Below are 18682 nucleotides of genomic sequence, written 5' to 3' on the forward strand. Positions count from 1 at the left end.
GCATCTGACTAGATTAGTCAAATAACAAATTAGTTGAAAAAAAATTAAATAATCCTTAAAATTAGGATTTGTATTGGTCTGTAAGTGGAATAGAGGATATTTTTGTGTTTTTTCACAGAGGCTTTGATTGATTACATCGTGATTGGGTGGCACTGTGTGACTAAGAGAGAGAGAGAGAGAGAGAGAGAGAGAGAGAGAGAGAGAGAGAGAGAGAGAGAGAGTGGGAGAAAGTAGGCAACATGACGATGAATTTTTCATTCAAGCACCTCATGGTGATCATAAGACAAGAGCCGATACCATGTTAGTCTAAACTTTTGATACTGTGCAGAGTTTAACCCTTTGACAGCTTGAAAACAGATTGTCTCTCGGCACCACCCATAATTTGATAGGCTCTACATAGGAATTGGTAATTAAAATTTGAGCGAGTCTTTTATGTTAATCCCTGAATGGGCTCCACCGATAAGGACTGAATAATGATATATGGAAATTCTCTTTCTTTTACAGTGCTTGCTTTGACAGAGTATTATGATGGAAATCAGTGGTGATTCATGTGGGAGTGAGAGAAAAAACAGGGGAATCTCCTTGGTGATAACACACTCCCTCCCTCCCCCCTTCTCTCTCTGTCCAGCCCCAGAGTGACGAGGCAGTCCGCGTGTGTCTGAGGGAGAGGGGCCACGATGTGCTGGTTCTCCAGAGAATATCATCAGAGCAGCCAGCCCTCTCTGCAACAGCGAGGGGAGGAGGGAGAGTGGAGGCGAGGAACAGGAGGTAAGCCTCTCCAGTCCCCTCCTTCCTAGATTCCCTCCCTCTCTCTGTTTCTCTCCCTCAGCACTCTCCCTCTCATCATTCTCGTTCTCTGTCTCTCTGGATCACTCACTCGCACAGGCATGCTTACATCACAACTCCCAACACATAAATGACTACATTAAATACATATCAGTGAGCAGCGTGGGACTGTGAGGCAGACCTCTGCTATAGCTGCCTTCCCATTCAAGTAATTCAGGAGCTTTTTCAGCCGACCTCAGTGTGCTTGAGGGACAGACAGCAGTGGACTCCGGGCTGAAGCAGCTGCAGGTGGATGGATGGATGGATGGATGGGTAAAAGGGGCATGCAGAAGTAACCACGGCAACGTCGCCGGTGTGAGGGCACAGGGACTCTGCAAGGATGGGATCCCAGCCACAGCTCGTGAACCTGCTGCAGGAGGAGGGCAGGCTGCTGCATGCTGCCTTGGTAGAGCAGGAGGAGGACGAGGACGACGAGGGGGGCTCCGTGGAGAGCAGCAGTGACAGCACCGGCCGGGCAGAGCCGGTGACGATGCCCACCTTTGACGTCCCCTACTTTCGCTACATAGACGATGAGGGAACAGAAGGAGAGGAGGAATGGAGCAGCAGCCGCTCTCTGTCCTCTATTGAGGAGGACTCGTCCACTGACTCTGTTGTGTCTGACAGGTATATGGTGGTATCGGGGACGCCAGAGAAGATCCTGGAGCACTTGCTGTGTGACCTGACACTGGATGACAACCAGGGGACAACACCCAGCAAAGAGTCAGGTCAGCATGCATACTTTAAAGTCCTAAAACACCTTTCTCATCCATGTTGTCCTTACTGGGTTACATTTTCTTTTGTATTTTATAGAGCAACAATGAAAAATAGGGGAATATTTAGTTGGTGGATGGCACCTAGACAACTTTATGACTAAATTGTTTAGATGGTGTGCTGATGCAGGTCTACAGATATGTCTGTGTTTGTGAAAGATATAAGCAAAAGACAAAAATAACTCCCTTACTTTCCATTTCACTCTCTCCCCTCATCGTCCTCTCTCGCAGAGAAACTGAGTCAACAGCCTCCCTCTGGGCAATATTACTGGGCTAATCATGCGCTATCATTCCCAGAATGGCTCTAAGTTTGAGCCATTTAAAAGCCTTTGACAAAGATAAACGTTGCTCATATCTTTTGAGTAATGCCGTATCGGACATGCTATGCAGTTCAGCCTCACAGCGACGACAAATGAGCCCATTTCCTCTCGTCCCAGCAGGTACATAATAATGTGACACTGTTGCCAAGGCAGAGGAGACTCAGTTGATTGATCTGGAAAGATGTTTTGAGGGGAGACGACGATTGAGAGCAGTAGCGCAGTCAGACAAGCAGAGGAAGAATACAAGAGAGAAAGGAGAAACACTGTGTTGCAGAGAAAATGAGGAAACAAGGAGGGAAGAAAAAGGAGATTTTGCCTTGGAGATGGTCACAGATGATCTCTCATCGGGGTGGAGGCTGGCTAACAGAATATCAGAGATCATTACTCATTCTGATGAGAAAGTGAATGAAATTGATCTAAATGTCATCTGGGGAGACGTGCCAGCAGTTGGAAGATGGTGCATTTAACATGCACAGGAGAGTTATGTTTTATGTTGGATCACATATATTCATTGCTATAATTGAGTATTTAATATTGATTTAAAGTGAAACCTGAAGCTAAATTAGCAGACAAGTGGGTAAGACATCCCTATATAATCAGTTGGTGTATTCACAATAAACCCTAACCTTTTTAGCTAATGTTATTTGGTATGCAGTGTGTTTTTGATGAATCACTCACCATTAGCTCATCTTGCAATGAGTGCATTGAAGTGAAGCCTCCAAAGGAAGCTGTGGACCAGAGCAGGATGCTGCTGAGCGATATCCCAGGGTCAAAGAGCCGGAGACCTGAGGAGAAGGAATGAACTGAGTCCTGAACAGCAATTGATCTGCACTCAGTGATGTTTAATAGTCTGACTTTTGCTGGCCTTAGCTCTCTCTGTGTGTGCATACTGAAGCTCCGTATGCACTATTGCTATACTGCTGAGTGTGCCCTTGGAGGTTCAGCGCACCAGAAGCACGATAGCACAAGGTTCTTGAGTCATCAAAAAGAAATGTATTTGAACATACACCAAGTGGCCGTGTTTGGTCTTCCTCTCAAGGATGGCTCAGAGAGACAACATGACTGATGGTTGCAGCAGGTTATTGATGTTGTGTTTATGACTTGCATGCTGTACAGCACATTAGTAAGCCAATTGCATCTCATCATGGTAGCACTTGCTTCCATCTATACTCTGTACACAACATTAAGAATGCAGAGGTGCTTTCTGCAGAAGACGGCACTTTTCTGGAAGCACTACAGGCATGTAGTCTATATACAGTGTAGAGCTCTTATACGCTAACGTTTCCTTCTGTGGGCTAACATTCACAAGAGTTCAGTGTTGCCTTCTTCCTTGTGCCCAATCTCAGTGCAGCTATTGATTCTTGCTCTGTCCAAATTCTGCACACTGCCAGCTCTGAAAAAAATGTAAAGCAACATTTGTTTTCTTAATGAGAGGATGTTACAGCTCCTTTACTGATGCACCATGTGCGGAGATGTTGATGCTCATATGTAGTGAAGAAAGCATCACATTTAAGTGAGCGGATGTAAGATTAAAAAACGTCTAAATACAGACTATCATAGTAATTTAAGGCTTTTACACAAAGAGGATGTCTTCTGGTGCTTACTGAGCTAATAATTGACACATTAACACGCTTATTTCAAAGGCTGCAGCGATGAATTTTACGAGCACTTATTGAAATGCAAAAGTAATTGGCAGGTGGATCGACAGTAAGATTGATTTCACAGGAGATTGATATGGTGAATTAATGAATCCATTCTGCATTTCCTCTAAAAAGGAAATCAAATTCATTTTTGTCTTCAGTGCCAGAAAGCAGGATTCTGAGTACTAAACAGCAGTTTAGAATACTAGAAGTCTCCGATTTCTCCTACATCCACTTGTGTGTGATGTGTAGGAGTCACAAATTAGCCCAAAAGGCTGTGAAACATTATTTATACAGCACAATTCATGCATAACTGTTAGTGGGTCAACACATCTGCTGCAAAATTCTGGACTAAATCTACACTGCAGGACATTCCCTGCTTCTTTTGTGCTGTGTTACCAAAAAAAAAAAGACCTTGAGAATATGACTTTAGGTGGTAAAATTAAATATTTATTCTGTTTTTCAACTTCAAAAAACTTGCAGAGTACAGCCTGGGGAGTGGTATATAAGCTGTTACTCGTGAAAAAGTGTTTCAGTTTAGATAGCTTGAAGGAAAAAATACATAACAGAGTGAGTGAGTAGTGCTTTGTGAATGTGTGTGTGTGTGTGTGTGTGTGTGTGTGTGGAGGTACAGTACAGTACAGTACATCTTTTGTGTGTTGTTTTTCTGGCTTTGTGTCAAGGTGCGTTACTGTATTCTTTATGGGAGCTACATATGTACGAGTGTGTAACCTCTCATAAGCAGTGAGTGATGCATCCACAGCTGCTCTGCACGGATTAACATAATGATGTCAGGGAGTCCTGCGGACCAGAACGCACACAAAGGCCCAGGGAAGCCAGTGTGAAATTAAAGGGGAGAATTTACAATTCTGGGTATGAGGCACACTTACAGAGGGGTTGAGACAACGTTGGTTCTAATAGGATTTGTAAAGCTGTTCGCTTGTGGCCAGGCATCATGGACTTACTGTCCTTCTCTTTCTCTTTACACCTCAGAAAGTTATTTTAATGGCTTTTATGTCAATTTATGAAATGCATTTTTACAGCTTGCTGTAAAGTCCGGACAACAATTACTTTCTCTTTAATTAGAGATTCTGGGAGAAAGGGACTCTATATGTGATTTTGAAAAGAACTGATGAAATAAAGGGAGTGTTCTTTAGCCTTCAACGTGGTAAATAATTAATTGTTGTGATGATGTCGCTTGTAAGCGCATTGAATGTTACGTGAACTTATCAAAGTAAGCAGGTGATTTATTTGACCAGCTTTGATTTTAGTCCATTTCAGAAACACTTACCCAAGTGTAACTTTGGGAAGAAAATCATGCAAGGATACAGTGGTTGCTGGTAAACATAGAATGATGGTTAAGCAACATCTTTTTTTCTGTCTCCAAGTTAATCACAATGAAATCATAGACTTCATCAGAGGTCAGAGAGAGTCAACGGACACATGATTGACTTATCTTTACGGATACAGCCGGCAATGGCAAATGTGTGAGATTGAAGATAAAGCCACTAAATGCCTGTTTGAACTTGTTGGAGCAAAATGGAACAAACAAATCCTCAGTGGTTTCAGTACAAGCAATTGTCTGAGGCTGACTATGAAGAATAATATGCCATTGAAAGGTTTCTCACATTATGCTTGCCTCTGAAATGTCTCTACTTAGTGCTTGTTAACTGGTATTTGCTGCAAAGAATGGGCTCTCCTTCTGGTATTATTGAGATGGAAGGGGAAAAAATTGAAGTCAAGTCTCGGTATTGCCATCTCAATTAAGAGGTCAGGCCTACTCTATGTTTAGCTCAGCAAACATGAATCATACAGTTGTCAAGGTCACTGGTGTACCTGCTCTCCGGCATCCTGTAAACATAGTATAGAAACCTAATGAGACGGTGTATGTAGGATTTACTGTATACGATGGTCTGCACAGAATTTAAACTTGTTTTATGATTTTTCTCGTTTTTGAAACATCTTGTATGTTTTATAAATCAATTAAACGAGTAGCACTTGTACTATTTCTAAATTGATATTACTAGAAATTGTACCGTCTTTTTTTCCATTGTAAATATTGTGTTTGTCTTTACAGATACACTTCTGGATGATTTTCTGCTGACCTACCCAGTGTTCATGTCAACCAGTGACTTATGTCAAGCTCTGCTGGGGCAATATCCTTGAACACGGGGGTATTCACAGGAACATTACTGCAAAGATTCACACATTACAACCCTTTTTTTTTCTGTGAATGCTACAGGCAGATATAGATGTTTTATATGAAAACATGACTGCTTTATTGAGTCAAAGATGCTCCACTTCACTCAACTGTGTTCATCCAACATGTCTCTCTAGCTGCCTGTCCTTAAATCAACATCACACACACGCTGGCTTTATTCATGCTTCATGCTGCCTGCATTTGATGTCAGCAAATAGTTCTCGCTCTCCATCTGTGCTGAAGCCTTAACCAAAACCCACCTATTGCACCAAGCGATACAGAGGGAAAGAGGACAGGAAAGAGGCTCTGGAGAGGAAACGAAAAGTCCTGCACCTGGTGTCACAGTGGATGACCCTCTGTAAAGACTTCCTGAGGGAGGACGAGCATGTCAAACTGTTCATGAAGGTAAGGAATATAATGTACTAGGGAAACGGTGGAAATTGGCTGTGAGGTGGACTTAATATGGGAGAAATGAAAATTGACATTCCCTTCCAGACTTTGTATCGCTACGTGTTGGATGATCTCTATGAGCACCCGTTCCTGGAGAAGGATGTGAGGGAACTACAGAAACTGTACCAGCTGCATCGCAGACAGTGAGTGACCATATAACTTACTTTGTCACTACACGTCATTAGACAAGGGGTGATTCAATACTTACTTATGTAAATCATCTACAAAACAGGAAGACTGATGTACTGATGTATTTATTGATATCAAGTCTGAGTGTGTTCAAGAGTGAGTTCGACTATGACTGTTGGAGGCCTGACATGAAGCAGAGACACTAGCTGGTCACTGAGTGCAAAGAAAGAGCTGCTTCTCTGCTTGCCTTTATTTAGCCTCTCATCAATGAATGCATTCAGAGACTGAAGAGTAATTGCAGTGTTCTAGGTTGTTATGTACAGAAATATGAAGGTCAAAGAGTTCTTTATCTTGAATCTCCATGATTGAGGAAATACAGGAATTCTGAGAATTAATGACAAACTATCAGAAATATACAGAAGATCTGACAGGCAAGTGAGAGAAATAATTCTGATGATCCATTTTCAAAATGTGACAATTGTTTTAGCTCCTATGTTTGTGACTTAATAACAGGTGACAACAAGTTTTGCCTGGATAATCTTGCTCAGCTCCTTACGTTTTCATCATCTGTGAAACAGTTGGAAAGAAAAACTTTTGGCAGGGGATTTTTTTTATCAGGATCATTTTTGTGTTTGTTGTTGTAACAGAAATTATGACCACAAAAAGAATCTTGACAAAAAAAAAAACCTTCATAAGGAGAATGTGTATTGAGCACAACTTGACAAAAGCACAATATTATTAACATCCACATTTCTGCTATCAGTTAGATCCATTTAGTCATGGCGGGCCACCAACTTAGTTGCTAGTGCCAGAGCAATACCTGGCTTCTAGTTACGTTATGAGAAAAAGTTGTATCGATGCCTCACTAACAAGCAGACAGTATGACCACATTTTGACACAAATTCTGTCTTTGCAAGATGCAAATTGTATCCAAGTGCTTACACAGCCACAAAATAATGAATCAATGTCAAAAAGATATAATAGCAATCACCAAAAAGTAGTAGGTTACAGTAGCTTATTTACATCCACCCTTCTCTCAGTACAAACATTTGAAAATTAATTATATGTATTGACCATAACATTAGACAAGGAGTCTTAGCTTTGTAAATAATTCATGTATAGACAAGTGCTTCTTGAACATTATGTGTGCGTAATTGATGTACTTGATGTATACGTTAAACACTTTAAATCAAACAGATTTCTTCATCGACATCCAGCTGAGTCTTGAATATTAGATGTGTTTTGTGGTTATTAAAGTGGAACTGTTACTAAACTACAATTTTTTTTTGGTTTAATAAAAGTAGAAATCAGATTGCTCTCAGACACGACAGCGTAAACATCCCCCAGTCACCAGACACATTGCCACACCCATGTCCTCCTTCCCCTCCCTCAAACACAGCCTCCAAACAGATCTTCTCCCTGGGGACGCCCCAGCCTGCCACCCATTAGAAAGCAGTGGGGATAATTCAAGCCGACTCTGCTGCCATTATCTGGGCCTGCTTTATTCATTCTTATATGCAGGGAGGGAGATCCACAACACCCACTCCTTTAAAGCAGTGGACTTTGTGAGGCTGTTACTAACTGACATATTCGACTATTTATGAGCTTTTCACAATCAGTCTCACCCAGAGGGGAGGACAAGGTTGACTGCTTTGTGGCAATCTGCTACCGAGTGAGAAGCCTAAAAGTGTAATTTTTTATAGAAGGAATACTGATTTAGTTCTTTGCTCCCATCAACTTCCATCTGGCCTTTGCACAAAGGAAAGTTCAAGTCACTTGTTTCTGAAAGCTTAGGAATCAAATACCACTTGTTCTCTTGCACTCTCTCATCCTGTGGCATTATAATTCACAAAGTTCATTCACATATTTTGTTTTTGTGGTTTTTTTTATGAGCAAGAGAGTGAATTAGATCACAGGCTCTGTTTTGACGATACAGTAGTAATCAGGTTTTTCATTAGTGCAGGACTTCTGCTATCCAACGCCAAGGGATCCCTCAGGGCAGGCTTTGTGCCAACACGCCTATTGTGATGCAGAACCCAGTAAAAGCTGAGGGATGATAATGGACACAGGGCTATCCATCATGCTAGTCGAGAGTAACTGATGTGAATAAGGTGATTAAATGAAGGGATCACATTGGAAGGTCTAAAATCTACAAAGCACTCCAATTTCGCCTTGACACTGACCTTAGATAATGGACTGCAGCACACTCCAGAGGAGTATATATGTACATTTACTTCACCGTGATTATATAGACTGGTAAAGTTGTTTTTGTTCTTGACACAGCTGCAGCCGAAGGAAAATCACCAGATCAGCTTTTTAGGACAAAGTACAGTTACTGATTTATATCTTCTTCCTTTTCCAGTGCGGTGGATGAATATTCCCCTCAAAGAAAGGTGAGAGAGGAGTTATTGTGTTTGCTCTCTTTACGACACTAAAACAGAAAGAAACTTATTGAGCAAAGCTGGCTGCTCACTTTGACATACCAGATTGGGTGTTGCAGCTAATGTCCTCACATTTCCAGCTAAAGACATTTTCTGTTGTTCTAGCGAAACGCCCGCAGTGTTTCCAGGCAATATGAACATGTGTCAAAATCCACGCATTTCCCTTCTTTCAGGGCAAAGCCCTTTTCCACCAATTGAGTTTGAAAGAGAACGGGCTTCCGTCCAGAGGTACACAGAGGGAGACCAAAGAAGGTAAGTCGTAAAACGTGGTGTCCTTCACACATTCCTCCCATCATATGTTATTTCCAAAGCTGTTGAAGGGAGACCAGTAGAACAATGGGAATCTTTCCAGGGAAGTAATGAGAAGGTTCGGAAATGCAAATATCTGAGTCATGACTTCATTTTGTCAGTTTTTGGCAGGTTCACCCAATTTAAAGCAAACCGTTACCTTTCATGCTATCTGGCCAAACACACAGTTTTGACTTTAACTGCTGAGGTTTTGAGATATCCACCGTTCTAAAAATGAGTCACCACTGACTCCTTCCCTTAATCAAGACAAATCTATTGAGTATGCTTGTCCAACAGTAATGCCACACTACACAGTCCGCTACAGTTGATCACTGAGACCACTGGACCAGTTTCGATTCAGTTGCTTTGCCCAAGGTCATCTTATCAATAAGGGGCAGACTTGCTATATCCTTTCACTCCTGCAGTTTGAGAGATGGCAGCAGGTGACCTAATTAATTGGTTTCTTTCTGGCTGAAGGTGGTTGGTTGCTAAATGGTTAAACGCCCTGTTTGAGGAACAAAAACCTATCACAGCAAAACGGCAATTCCCAAGACTCCCAGGGGCCTCAAAATCCCAAGGGTCACTGATATATTGTATTGTTGATTATTTGAAAATGTCCGAAGAAATTTTCACCAATAAAATACAATATCTTTAAGGTGATTCCTGCATTAGGAGCTAGTATTGTGGCCTTGTGAAAGAATCTAGTTTCAATTTAGAAACCTGGTGCCATTTATAATTTATTACTTCAGCAACTGACAACTGATTTGTTTCTTGTTATATAATGAAGCTATCATGCTTAGTCTGCTGTGGGCACTGGAAGCTTGGGGCTGAAGGCGTACATGCACTATGAACAGAGCGATTTGGGTAGAGATGTTTTTGCCCCGGGGCTCCCTAACTGATAAATACGGCCATGGGCAGTGCTGCACTTCATGTAAGCACTGTGAATTCTGCATTTCATCTTACTGAAACAATATTTTCTCTCTGTTAAAGTGCTGTGTCACGTGTATATTACCATGGAGTCGTTCCTAAGTATGAGGGCCAATGCCGGGATAGTGGCCCAGGAGCTGCTGCAGGCAGTGGCAGAAAGGATGGAAGTCCCACTGGGGAAACTGGTGCTAGTGGCTGTCACTTACAATGAAGGTAATTACCATTCTAACTAACCAGCCTCAGTACATATCAACCACCACTACAGTCATTACAGCACTATACTACACTCACAATGGTAGCATTCTGAACAGAAAGGGAGAATTTGCACGTTTGATTATGTAAAAGCGTAAACGAGCGTGTATATCCTGGTGTTTGTAGATCGTGGTGGATTGAGAGACATGTGCCAACATTGTTTTTGATATTTATAGCCTATACAAATAACGTTCTGTTTAACACTATAATTCATAGATCAGAATGTGATTCTGAAGTGTCCTAAGTTATAATATATCCTATGCGAGTCAACACTATGTAGAAATTGAAAGTAAAAACTCAACATACCGCACTTTCATTTCTCACAGTATTTCATACTTAAAGTTTTTTTTCCTATATTGAGTTGTATATCAAAGCGCAGACATGAACGCAAGATTGTCATCAACAGAGCTGACTTAAATATCTCCCCAGTGACAACAGTTAAAAGGCAGAAGCATTTACAGTCCAGTAATATAAAGTCAGTATCTGTTATCAGTGACTGAAGTGACTGGCCACCTCAGAGTGGAGCCTGGCACAGCAAGTCTTATCTCTTGCTACTGATGGATGCTTACACGCTGCCTGACAGATTTTTAATGATATTCTGCTGTTTGTGATATGTCTTCTGCCCCTGCAGGTAGGCTCCTCCTGCAGCCTCAGGACAGAGTCTTCTCTGATTCTTTACGACCGGTTGGGAGACTGCATGTGTGCAGGAAGGATCTGGGTGAAGTCCTGGTAAGAACATCACTGCAATATGTCACTTCTACTTAAACATACTGCACGAAATAGTGTCCTCTGTTAGATCATACATACTTATTTCATACATCAGCTCAGAAGCGATGAATAAGACAACATGCAGCATTGTGATGTTATGTTATATTTCTTCAAAGCTCCACTGTCATATGAAAATAGCTAAAGAGGTGGTATGATGTCTAACGAAAAACTGGCTTGTCGTGTGTTTGATGCTGTTTTTCTTGTTTTCCGTATTCAGAACCCGTTCACAGATAACTCAGAACTGCAACAGAGAACGGCTCGCATGCTCAGTTTAAACACATGGGACGTGGCCGTTGCTCTCACCAACTTCGACTGGACCATCTTTGACTCAATACACGAGGTTTATACCCCGATACTTCATACTGCTAAAAAGGGTCAGGATCCGACATGACGTGTCTTTAGCATTGCGTGCCCTGCTCTGCTGAACTAGAATGTCTTTTCTTTTTTACACAGCAAGAACTCGTCTATTTCACCTTCAGCCGCCACAGTAGCAGTAGCCACACTGTGGCGTTGGAGCTGCTGCTGCAACGCTGCAATGAAGTCCAGCTGTGGGTGATGACTGAGGTGCTGCTGTGTCCAACGCTCTGCAAAAGGGTCCAACTCATCAAGAAGTTCATCAAGATTGCTGCCCAGTTAGTAGCTTTACGCACACCCTTCTTCATTTTGATCAGAGAGTTATTGATTGAAGTCGATCATATACGCTGGCTTTAGACACTGTGGGCCTACACTACTGCATTTCAACTCCAAAATATTTAGGGGATGTTCAGACTTGCATGGGGATGCTGCCCCCTCCAGTGGCAGATCAATAAACTGCATCTACTTTTGTGCTGTTGAGCTGTGCTGCTGCAAGAGACTGAACCGTGTGCTCCCTTGATCTTTTATAGCTGTAAAGCACAGAGGAATCTCAACTGCTTCTTTGCCATTATAATGGGCCTGAACACTGCAGCTGTTAGCCGCCTCGGTCAGACATGGGAGGTAAGGATGTGCTTTTATTATTATTCTACTCCTTTCATCTGTGCTACCTTTTATGTAGAAGTACATACTATCTGATAAAAAAAAAAAGTCCTGTTTGTTGTGCTTCTGCAGAAAATTCCTGGGAAATTCAAAAAGCTGTTTTCAGAGCTGGAGACGATTACAGTAAGTAGTTATTCACAGGCACAGATAGTGCATACTATACTGTATATATCTGTTTTTAAATGAAAATAAATGACATGAATCCACTGCAACAGGGAATACAAATCTGTGCTGAAACTGGTTTTAGATGATCATTAGTCTCTTATGATGCCATAATTCCACAAACAAATCATGCATGCATGGGCACACACTTTCATCCCCAGAGGATTACACTCATTTGTTTTGAAAATGTCTTCACAGGATCCCTCGCTGAACCACAAGGCCTACAGGGACTCCTTCAAGAAGATGAAGGCGCCAAAGATCCCATTCCCTCCTCTGCTACTGAAAGGTGTGTTCATTATTGTAGATATATGTAGATAGCAGACATTTTACCTCAAATACTTTGTTGGTGAAAACTAACAAAATGTTAAATCTGTTATAGATATTACGTTCATTCACGAAGGCAACAAAACGTTTCAGGACAACCTGGTCAATTTCGAAAAGCTGGTGAGTCCAGGAACTCTTTATGCTTCTTCACAGAAGACATACAGTAGTGCTGAATTTGTAATGTTTACTGAAGCATGTGTCCATCTATATTCCCAGCACATGATAGCAGACACAGTGCGTCTCATCCGGCAGTGTCAGAAAGATCACATGGGTCAGTACTCACTCTTTCCTCATTTCATGAGAGATAAACCAATATTTTTAAGTTTACTTTGTAATTCTACTCATAATCGGTGCCGTAGTATCAGTCTTTGCAAGACAAATAAACAAATCTGTTGACTACACTTTCTTCATATAGTTTAAATCAGGTTAAATTTCCTTACCATGATGTTGACAATCACTTAATTTTTCATTATAAAAACAGTTTTGGCTGGGTTTCCCCTCCACAAAATCCCTGCATGTCATATGGAGAAAGAAAAGTTAGTTGTAATGGCTTTTACACAGCATTCAATATGATATTTCTTTACCAGGCCATTAATAACGTGATATGAGTATGTTGACAATGTACAGTGCACGTTCATTTAGTATGTGTCCCTTTATACAAAGTGCAGATGCAGTAGTTGTCCTGGATGCTGCTGCCTTCGCTCAGAGGTAAACGATTTTCTTTCCCTGCAGGTAATGGCATCACCCAGAAGAGCAGCTCAGAAGTGCGAGCCTACATTGATTACCTGCATATCATCGACAATCAGCAGACTCTGTTTGAACTGTCACACAGGCTGGAGCCTCGTGCTTAGAGAGCAGCTCTTACTGCACTTCCCACTGTGTCAGCCATGCCGTTGGATTGCCAAGAAACAATCTATCGCTGTCTCATCTATCTCTCAGGACTCACTCAGCAATCAGAGGACGGTGCATGATCCTGGCTGACCACAGGAGGGAGCCGCTCAATCAGGAAACTCTCACCAGGGATGGGAACAAGCAGACAAAGGTTAAATGCATAAATGTTTGCATAGATCCACAACAATGTCACTGATCCAAAACACCTGATAGCAGACCTGCCTATTCCACCAACTTATGCTGACTGGTGGTAAGAAAAAAATATGGATGTCTTGATCCGCAGGTCCAAATCTGCTGCTGCTATTACTACACTGTTGCACAGATGGCAGACGTTGGCAGAGCTGTTCCAACAATGACACAACAGCTCCCCCCTGTGGAGAATAAGCAGCCTGCAATAAGAGTCTGTTTGCAGGTTAAGTGCTTCCCACCTAAAATAAAGATACAGAAAATGAATGTTCAAACAAACAAAGTGTTGGGCATGGAAGTTCATTCCGGACATTGACAACAGTATGTTTGACAAGAAGGTCCACCGACTAGCCTTTCCAGAGATTTTAACCACATAAATCACATCACACAAAGTGATTGAGATGGAGGTTAACTCATGATACTGTACAACTTTTTGTATTTGTGGTGTTGAAAGATCTGGCAGCTGGGGTTGTTTCATCTGAGTTAACCAAAGAGTACATTGGTCCTATATATTGTAAACATACTTCTGTTTTCGTCAGAGTGCGACAAGATCCAGTCGAAGACATGCACACACTACTAAATCAGTACAGTGTATGCAAAACAGCTGAATCACATGACAGAGAAAGTGAAAATGATTGTTAAATATTTAACATTGTCATATATTATTTTCATCTTCTATTTTTACATTGCAGAGTTCTCTTACCGTACAGTTTTCTATTGTTTAACCATGAAGTCTATCAGAAGAGGCATTCATTCAATTCATTAGAGCGGGACATTAAGTAAGAATACAAGTATACTGAATATCTGTGGTGTGTGGCAAATGTTGTGTTTGCTGTCTGAATTATAATCACGTATGTTAGTGCCAAATACCATTACAAAATAGAAACGCCTATTCAAAGTAATGCTAATTGCTCATCTTTTTAAAAACTTAAGGATCTCCATCTAGTTGAGCTGTGGACAATCAGTTAAAAGGAAGCAGAAGACCCTGATACATCTGTATTGGTCTTTAAAGTTCAGGTTGAAATACAGTGCATTTTGCCACACAGATAGTGTTTGATTCGTTGAGGTTTGGGGAGGTTGGCTTTAGCTGTGTCGTACTCACCAGAAATTGGCATTTGAAAAACTCGGCAACAGCATGTCTTTCCAAAAAACAAAGACATGGTGACTCACAACAACCCACGAACTGTCACAGAAAGTAAAGAGCAATAGCAAAAACAACTATTACAGCACCTTCCAGACAAAAAAATGAGAGAAAGAAAAATAGAAGCCATTTGCTTATGTAAAGTGTGTATTAACAATCCTGTATACGACAGTATTGTTTGTAGTTATAGAAGATACCGTACAGTATTTATCCTCTAGAGTTGTCAACTGAAAACTCTCACCCTGAGGTTAGAAGTGTTGTCGATGGATTACGTTCTTGAAATTGAATTTCTATATTTCGGATGTTAAAGCCCATAGTGAACATGGAGAGAGAAATGCTTTAGCAGTATGCATCTTTTCTTTGTATCAACAACAATGTACGGTTGATTCTATTTATACTGTGTATGTATACGTGTTGAAATTCAGGATATGGATATTGATTTATTTCAGAATTATTTATTTGTTCTACAGACATTACTTTTATTAGTCCAGTTTGATTTCATGTTTTTTTTGTACGCACCGATTGGCTGGTCTGCATGATATGGCAAACCGTGGATTGACCGGCAGTGTCAACTGTGCATGCAATAAAATATTTTTCATCATCATAAGTTGGTTATTGTCAAAGATATATATTTACATGTATATGGTGGTGGGAACATTCATTTTAAACAAGGAAATTCAAATTCAAACTCTTACATCTGACATTATAGCAAATATTAAAATTATAGCAGTACTGGTTATCGTAAATTCGGACTGATTGTGCGGTCCATGCTTGGGTTGTGGTTTTTAACATAGTTAAAGGATCAAACAGACATCACTTGATAAAAAAAGTGCATGTAGGAAACCACAAACAACTGATTTAGTAATAACACAAAGGAAAAAGAAGGGCCATTGAATGCAGAAGAGTGACAGTTTAATATGCTCCATATGTGCACAAACAGGCAGAAAAAGTACATAAAGACATGGAGCTAGTCTGTATCGCTTCGTGTTTCAAGCTTGCCATCAAGCATAATTCATTTTCTTACTTTTTTGCATTCAAGGGCTCCGATCTTTTCTTTTTTTGTCAGAAAAGTATATTCATAACCAGCTTTCAACATTAAATGGGTTCATCGGCCCTATAATTAAATATCAGACCATCTCGGTCTCCACTGAAGCTTCACTGCCTCTCTGTGGCCGCATGAGTATGATACAGTTTTTGTAAATGTATTTGTTAACCATTGAAATGCCTTTAATTATTTTGGTATATATTGTTTTACATGGCATATTCTACAACATTGTGCTTAATCAAGTTACCATAAACAACTAATACATTCACAAAGCATAAAGAGTGGGAAAAATAGGGTGGTTGGTCTTCAGGGGCCCACAGCTCATTTATTTGCCACGGGGCCCCCCTAGTGGCTTAATCAGGCCCTGATGAAGCAAAATTAGTCTTTAAGTAGAAACGTACTGTTCTAAAATTGCAACTGATTTTAGTTATATTTTTCATTTATTCATAGTATTGTAGGCAACTCGGCTAGGTCTTACATTTTCCTGTACATCAAAATATAACAGCTCCAGACCTGTACTGTCACTGCACAGTATTTCCCTGGATGAGAACCTGCTTCTCACATAATCAGTGATTTACAAATGAAAAAAAATGTGGGGTCTCTGTCAAACATTTCGGATAACAAAACCATCTGTACACAATGTCTTTCTAGGATACTATGAGGCGGAGGTGTGACCCAGATGCCCTTAATGACTTTAACCAGGTGTCCTGCTTGGCCTTCAACGTGACTATCTGTGGCACGACTCCTGCTGCGCCGGGCCCTGTACCCTGCCATTTCCTCCCAAACACTGCCAGCACTGTATCATTTTCCTGTCACCAAATGACTGGCTAGCTGCTGTGGCGCGCTAATGAGAGGAAGAGAGGGCAGATGAAGAGAAAGTACAGGAAGACTGGTTCTTCATTTCCCCCATGCAATACAATACACAGAATCAATCCTCCATCCTCTACATGACTGTCTGCAGCCACTTTGGTTGCAGGGAGAAATTAAGAGCAACACAGCCGTTATTAGCGTTGGAGAAAATCTCATTTGAGAAGATAAGAGTGCTGATTTCTATCCGAAAAGAAACAAAAAAACAGAATGGCTGTAATTTGTACATCATATGTCACTTGTTTATCTCAGCAGATATATATATTGCACCTGCCCTGTCTCTTCCTGGGCAAATTTCCGCTAATATCCAAAGGTCCCTGCTCTGACACAGTGTGTTTACTAATGTTAAGAATAATGAACGCCCCAAAACTGCATCAGAAAAGCTTGTTTTTAATGAATAGATGTTAAATGAAGGCTAGATATATGTTTTTTCCCCTTGTGTTGTTCTGTGCTGTATGATCCCAGCCTTTACTCTGGAGCTCCCCCAATATTTTACCATAGCTGTGACACACAAGGGACTTAACAGCATATGAATTATGCACAACTCATTCAGTACGCATGCATTATCACAGTCAAACTTTAATCTGAACATCTTCTCAGTTTTCATTAACCTCAATTAAATCAGTTGACAGTAGATAACATTTTAGATAAAACAACAGTGTTTCTTTCGACTCATTCAAAGTTAAAGGTTTTATTTGGTTTGTGTTAAGTCAATCAGATGCTAACAGAGAGTGCAGACAGATAAAGGATGAGTCGTCTAATGTGTTGCTTTCTCATAGAAAGCTATCAGTGTGGTTGAATAGGTTTCTTTAACAGGCCCGGCTGAATGAATTACACTCATCTGTTAGTATTCTGCCTCTGCCGTACAAAAGGTCAATGTCAAATGCACCTCATTTAAAAGTCAATAGCGACCATGCACATCATCTCCTGGGAATTCTGTCCGGGAACCCTCCAGACGGCATTGTGTATCATTCAGTTAGAAGAGGGCAGCCAGAGAGCTTTTTTAATCTTGACCTTCCAATAAAATATGCTCCCAAACCAGAATTACATGGTCTAAAATAGAGACATAAGCTCCCAACAAATCATGACCAGACTGAACCATCTCAAGGGAGAGGTTCAACAGTGTCCGACACAGACACAACAGGTTCAGCACTGGCTGAACATGCATCTCCACTTCCTTATTTCCATTATCTTGATATCTAAAACACACACGCATTCATACACTGCAATGTCAGTATTGTCATATATGAACCAAATTGGATACAGCAATATGAATGCAACATTAAAACTGAATAATTCTGTCAAAAAAAACATGATAAAAAGCAAAATGAATGCAACAAATGATTCAATACTATCTCAATGGTAAAATACTGCTCCTCTAAAAAATGTTTTTAACACTGTTTGCAGAATACTGTCAATAGATATTAGGGGTGTCGCCATATACAGGTATTGAAGATAACCGTGATATTAACAAAATTAAATATTGACATCATGTTAATTATACCGTATGATAATGCCCCACACACACATGAGCAAAGATTCATTTTCCAAAACACAGAATAAACAAAGTTAAAGTAAAAGAAAATTTCACTGATAGCATTATTATAATTGTTATTTAAAGATTTTCCCTTGAAATAGCAATTCTGATTCTGATTGTGAATTGTTTTGGCCGTGATAATAGTGTAGTAAAAATCTGACATCATGTCAGCCCTAGTAGATATTACAAATACCTAACTCCCGCTCCTCTAATGTCTCACACAGACAGCAACAGTGCAACTCCAGCTACAATCCACTTGGCAGGAGGCTGTTTGGTTCGGAGGTGGAGGGTCCATATATATGTGGCCCCACGCTGCTTAGTGCAGTATACTGGACACTCGTAAGTATTCTTGAGCTCCTGCTCATCAGCAGGCACGGCTCTAACATACAGCACTGGCATGGCGGGAGTCAGATCCCTCAAAACCGCCTCGGAGATGACTCCTGACTGGGTGTCCCAACGTGCTCCTACGAGACACAGAGTGGGTTTGTCGATACTTACAGAGATG

At 40.9% G+C, this 18682-nt stretch overlaps 2 protein-coding genes across 3 annotated transcripts in view; one reads left to right on the forward strand and one right to left on the reverse strand.

Annotated features, from left to right (window-relative positions):
- rapgef5b (Rap guanine nucleotide exchange factor (GEF) 5b) overlaps positions 1 to 16011 on the forward strand; it is a 19828-nt gene extending 3817 nt beyond the window's left edge. The window contains exons 2-18 of one of the 2 annotated variants that reach the window (XM_031852882.1): positions 629 to 768; positions 1450 to 1550; positions 5633 to 5711; positions 6016 to 6160; positions 6251 to 6348; positions 8697 to 8727; positions 8949 to 9027; positions 10054 to 10203; positions 10874 to 10971; positions 11228 to 11350; positions 11464 to 11642; positions 11895 to 11985; positions 12097 to 12147; positions 12385 to 12472; positions 12566 to 12630; positions 12727 to 12781; positions 13243 to 16011. In XM_031852882.1, the coding sequence (XP_031708742.1) occupies positions 629 to 768; positions 1450 to 1550; positions 5633 to 5711; positions 6016 to 6160; positions 6251 to 6348; positions 8697 to 8727; positions 8949 to 9027; positions 10054 to 10203; positions 10874 to 10971; positions 11228 to 11350; positions 11464 to 11642; positions 11895 to 11985; positions 12097 to 12147; positions 12385 to 12472; positions 12566 to 12630; positions 12727 to 12781; positions 13243 to 13361 (1692 nt within the window). In that variant the 3' untranslated portion in view covers positions 13362 to 16011. Of the gene's footprint in view, positions 1 to 628; positions 769 to 1417; positions 1551 to 5632; positions 5712 to 6015; positions 6161 to 6250; positions 6349 to 8696; positions 8728 to 8948; positions 9028 to 10053; positions 10204 to 10873; positions 10972 to 11227; positions 11351 to 11463; positions 11643 to 11894; positions 11986 to 12096; positions 12148 to 12384; positions 12473 to 12565; positions 12631 to 12726; positions 12782 to 13242 lie in introns of both variants that reach the window. The other variant, XM_031852883.1, reaches the window with a different exon arrangement.
- si:dkey-233k19.3 (dynein heavy chain 11, axonemal) overlaps positions 15602 to 18682 on the reverse strand; it is a 40123-nt gene continuing 37042 nt past the window's right edge. The window contains exon 82 of the mRNA XM_031852881.1: positions 15602 to 18641. Coding sequence (XP_031708741.1) covers positions 18394 to 18641 — 248 coding nt within the window. The 3' untranslated portion in view covers positions 15602 to 18393. The remainder of the gene's footprint in view (positions 18642 to 18682) is intronic.

Source organism: Anarrhichthys ocellatus, unplaced genomic scaffold (genome assembly GCF_004355925.1).
Source record: "Anarrhichthys ocellatus isolate YVR2014 unplaced genomic scaffold, GSC_Weel_1.0 scaffold13, whole genome shotgun sequence".
NCBI classification, from domain to species: Eukaryota; Metazoa; Chordata; class Actinopteri; order Perciformes; family Anarhichadidae; genus Anarrhichthys; species Anarrhichthys ocellatus.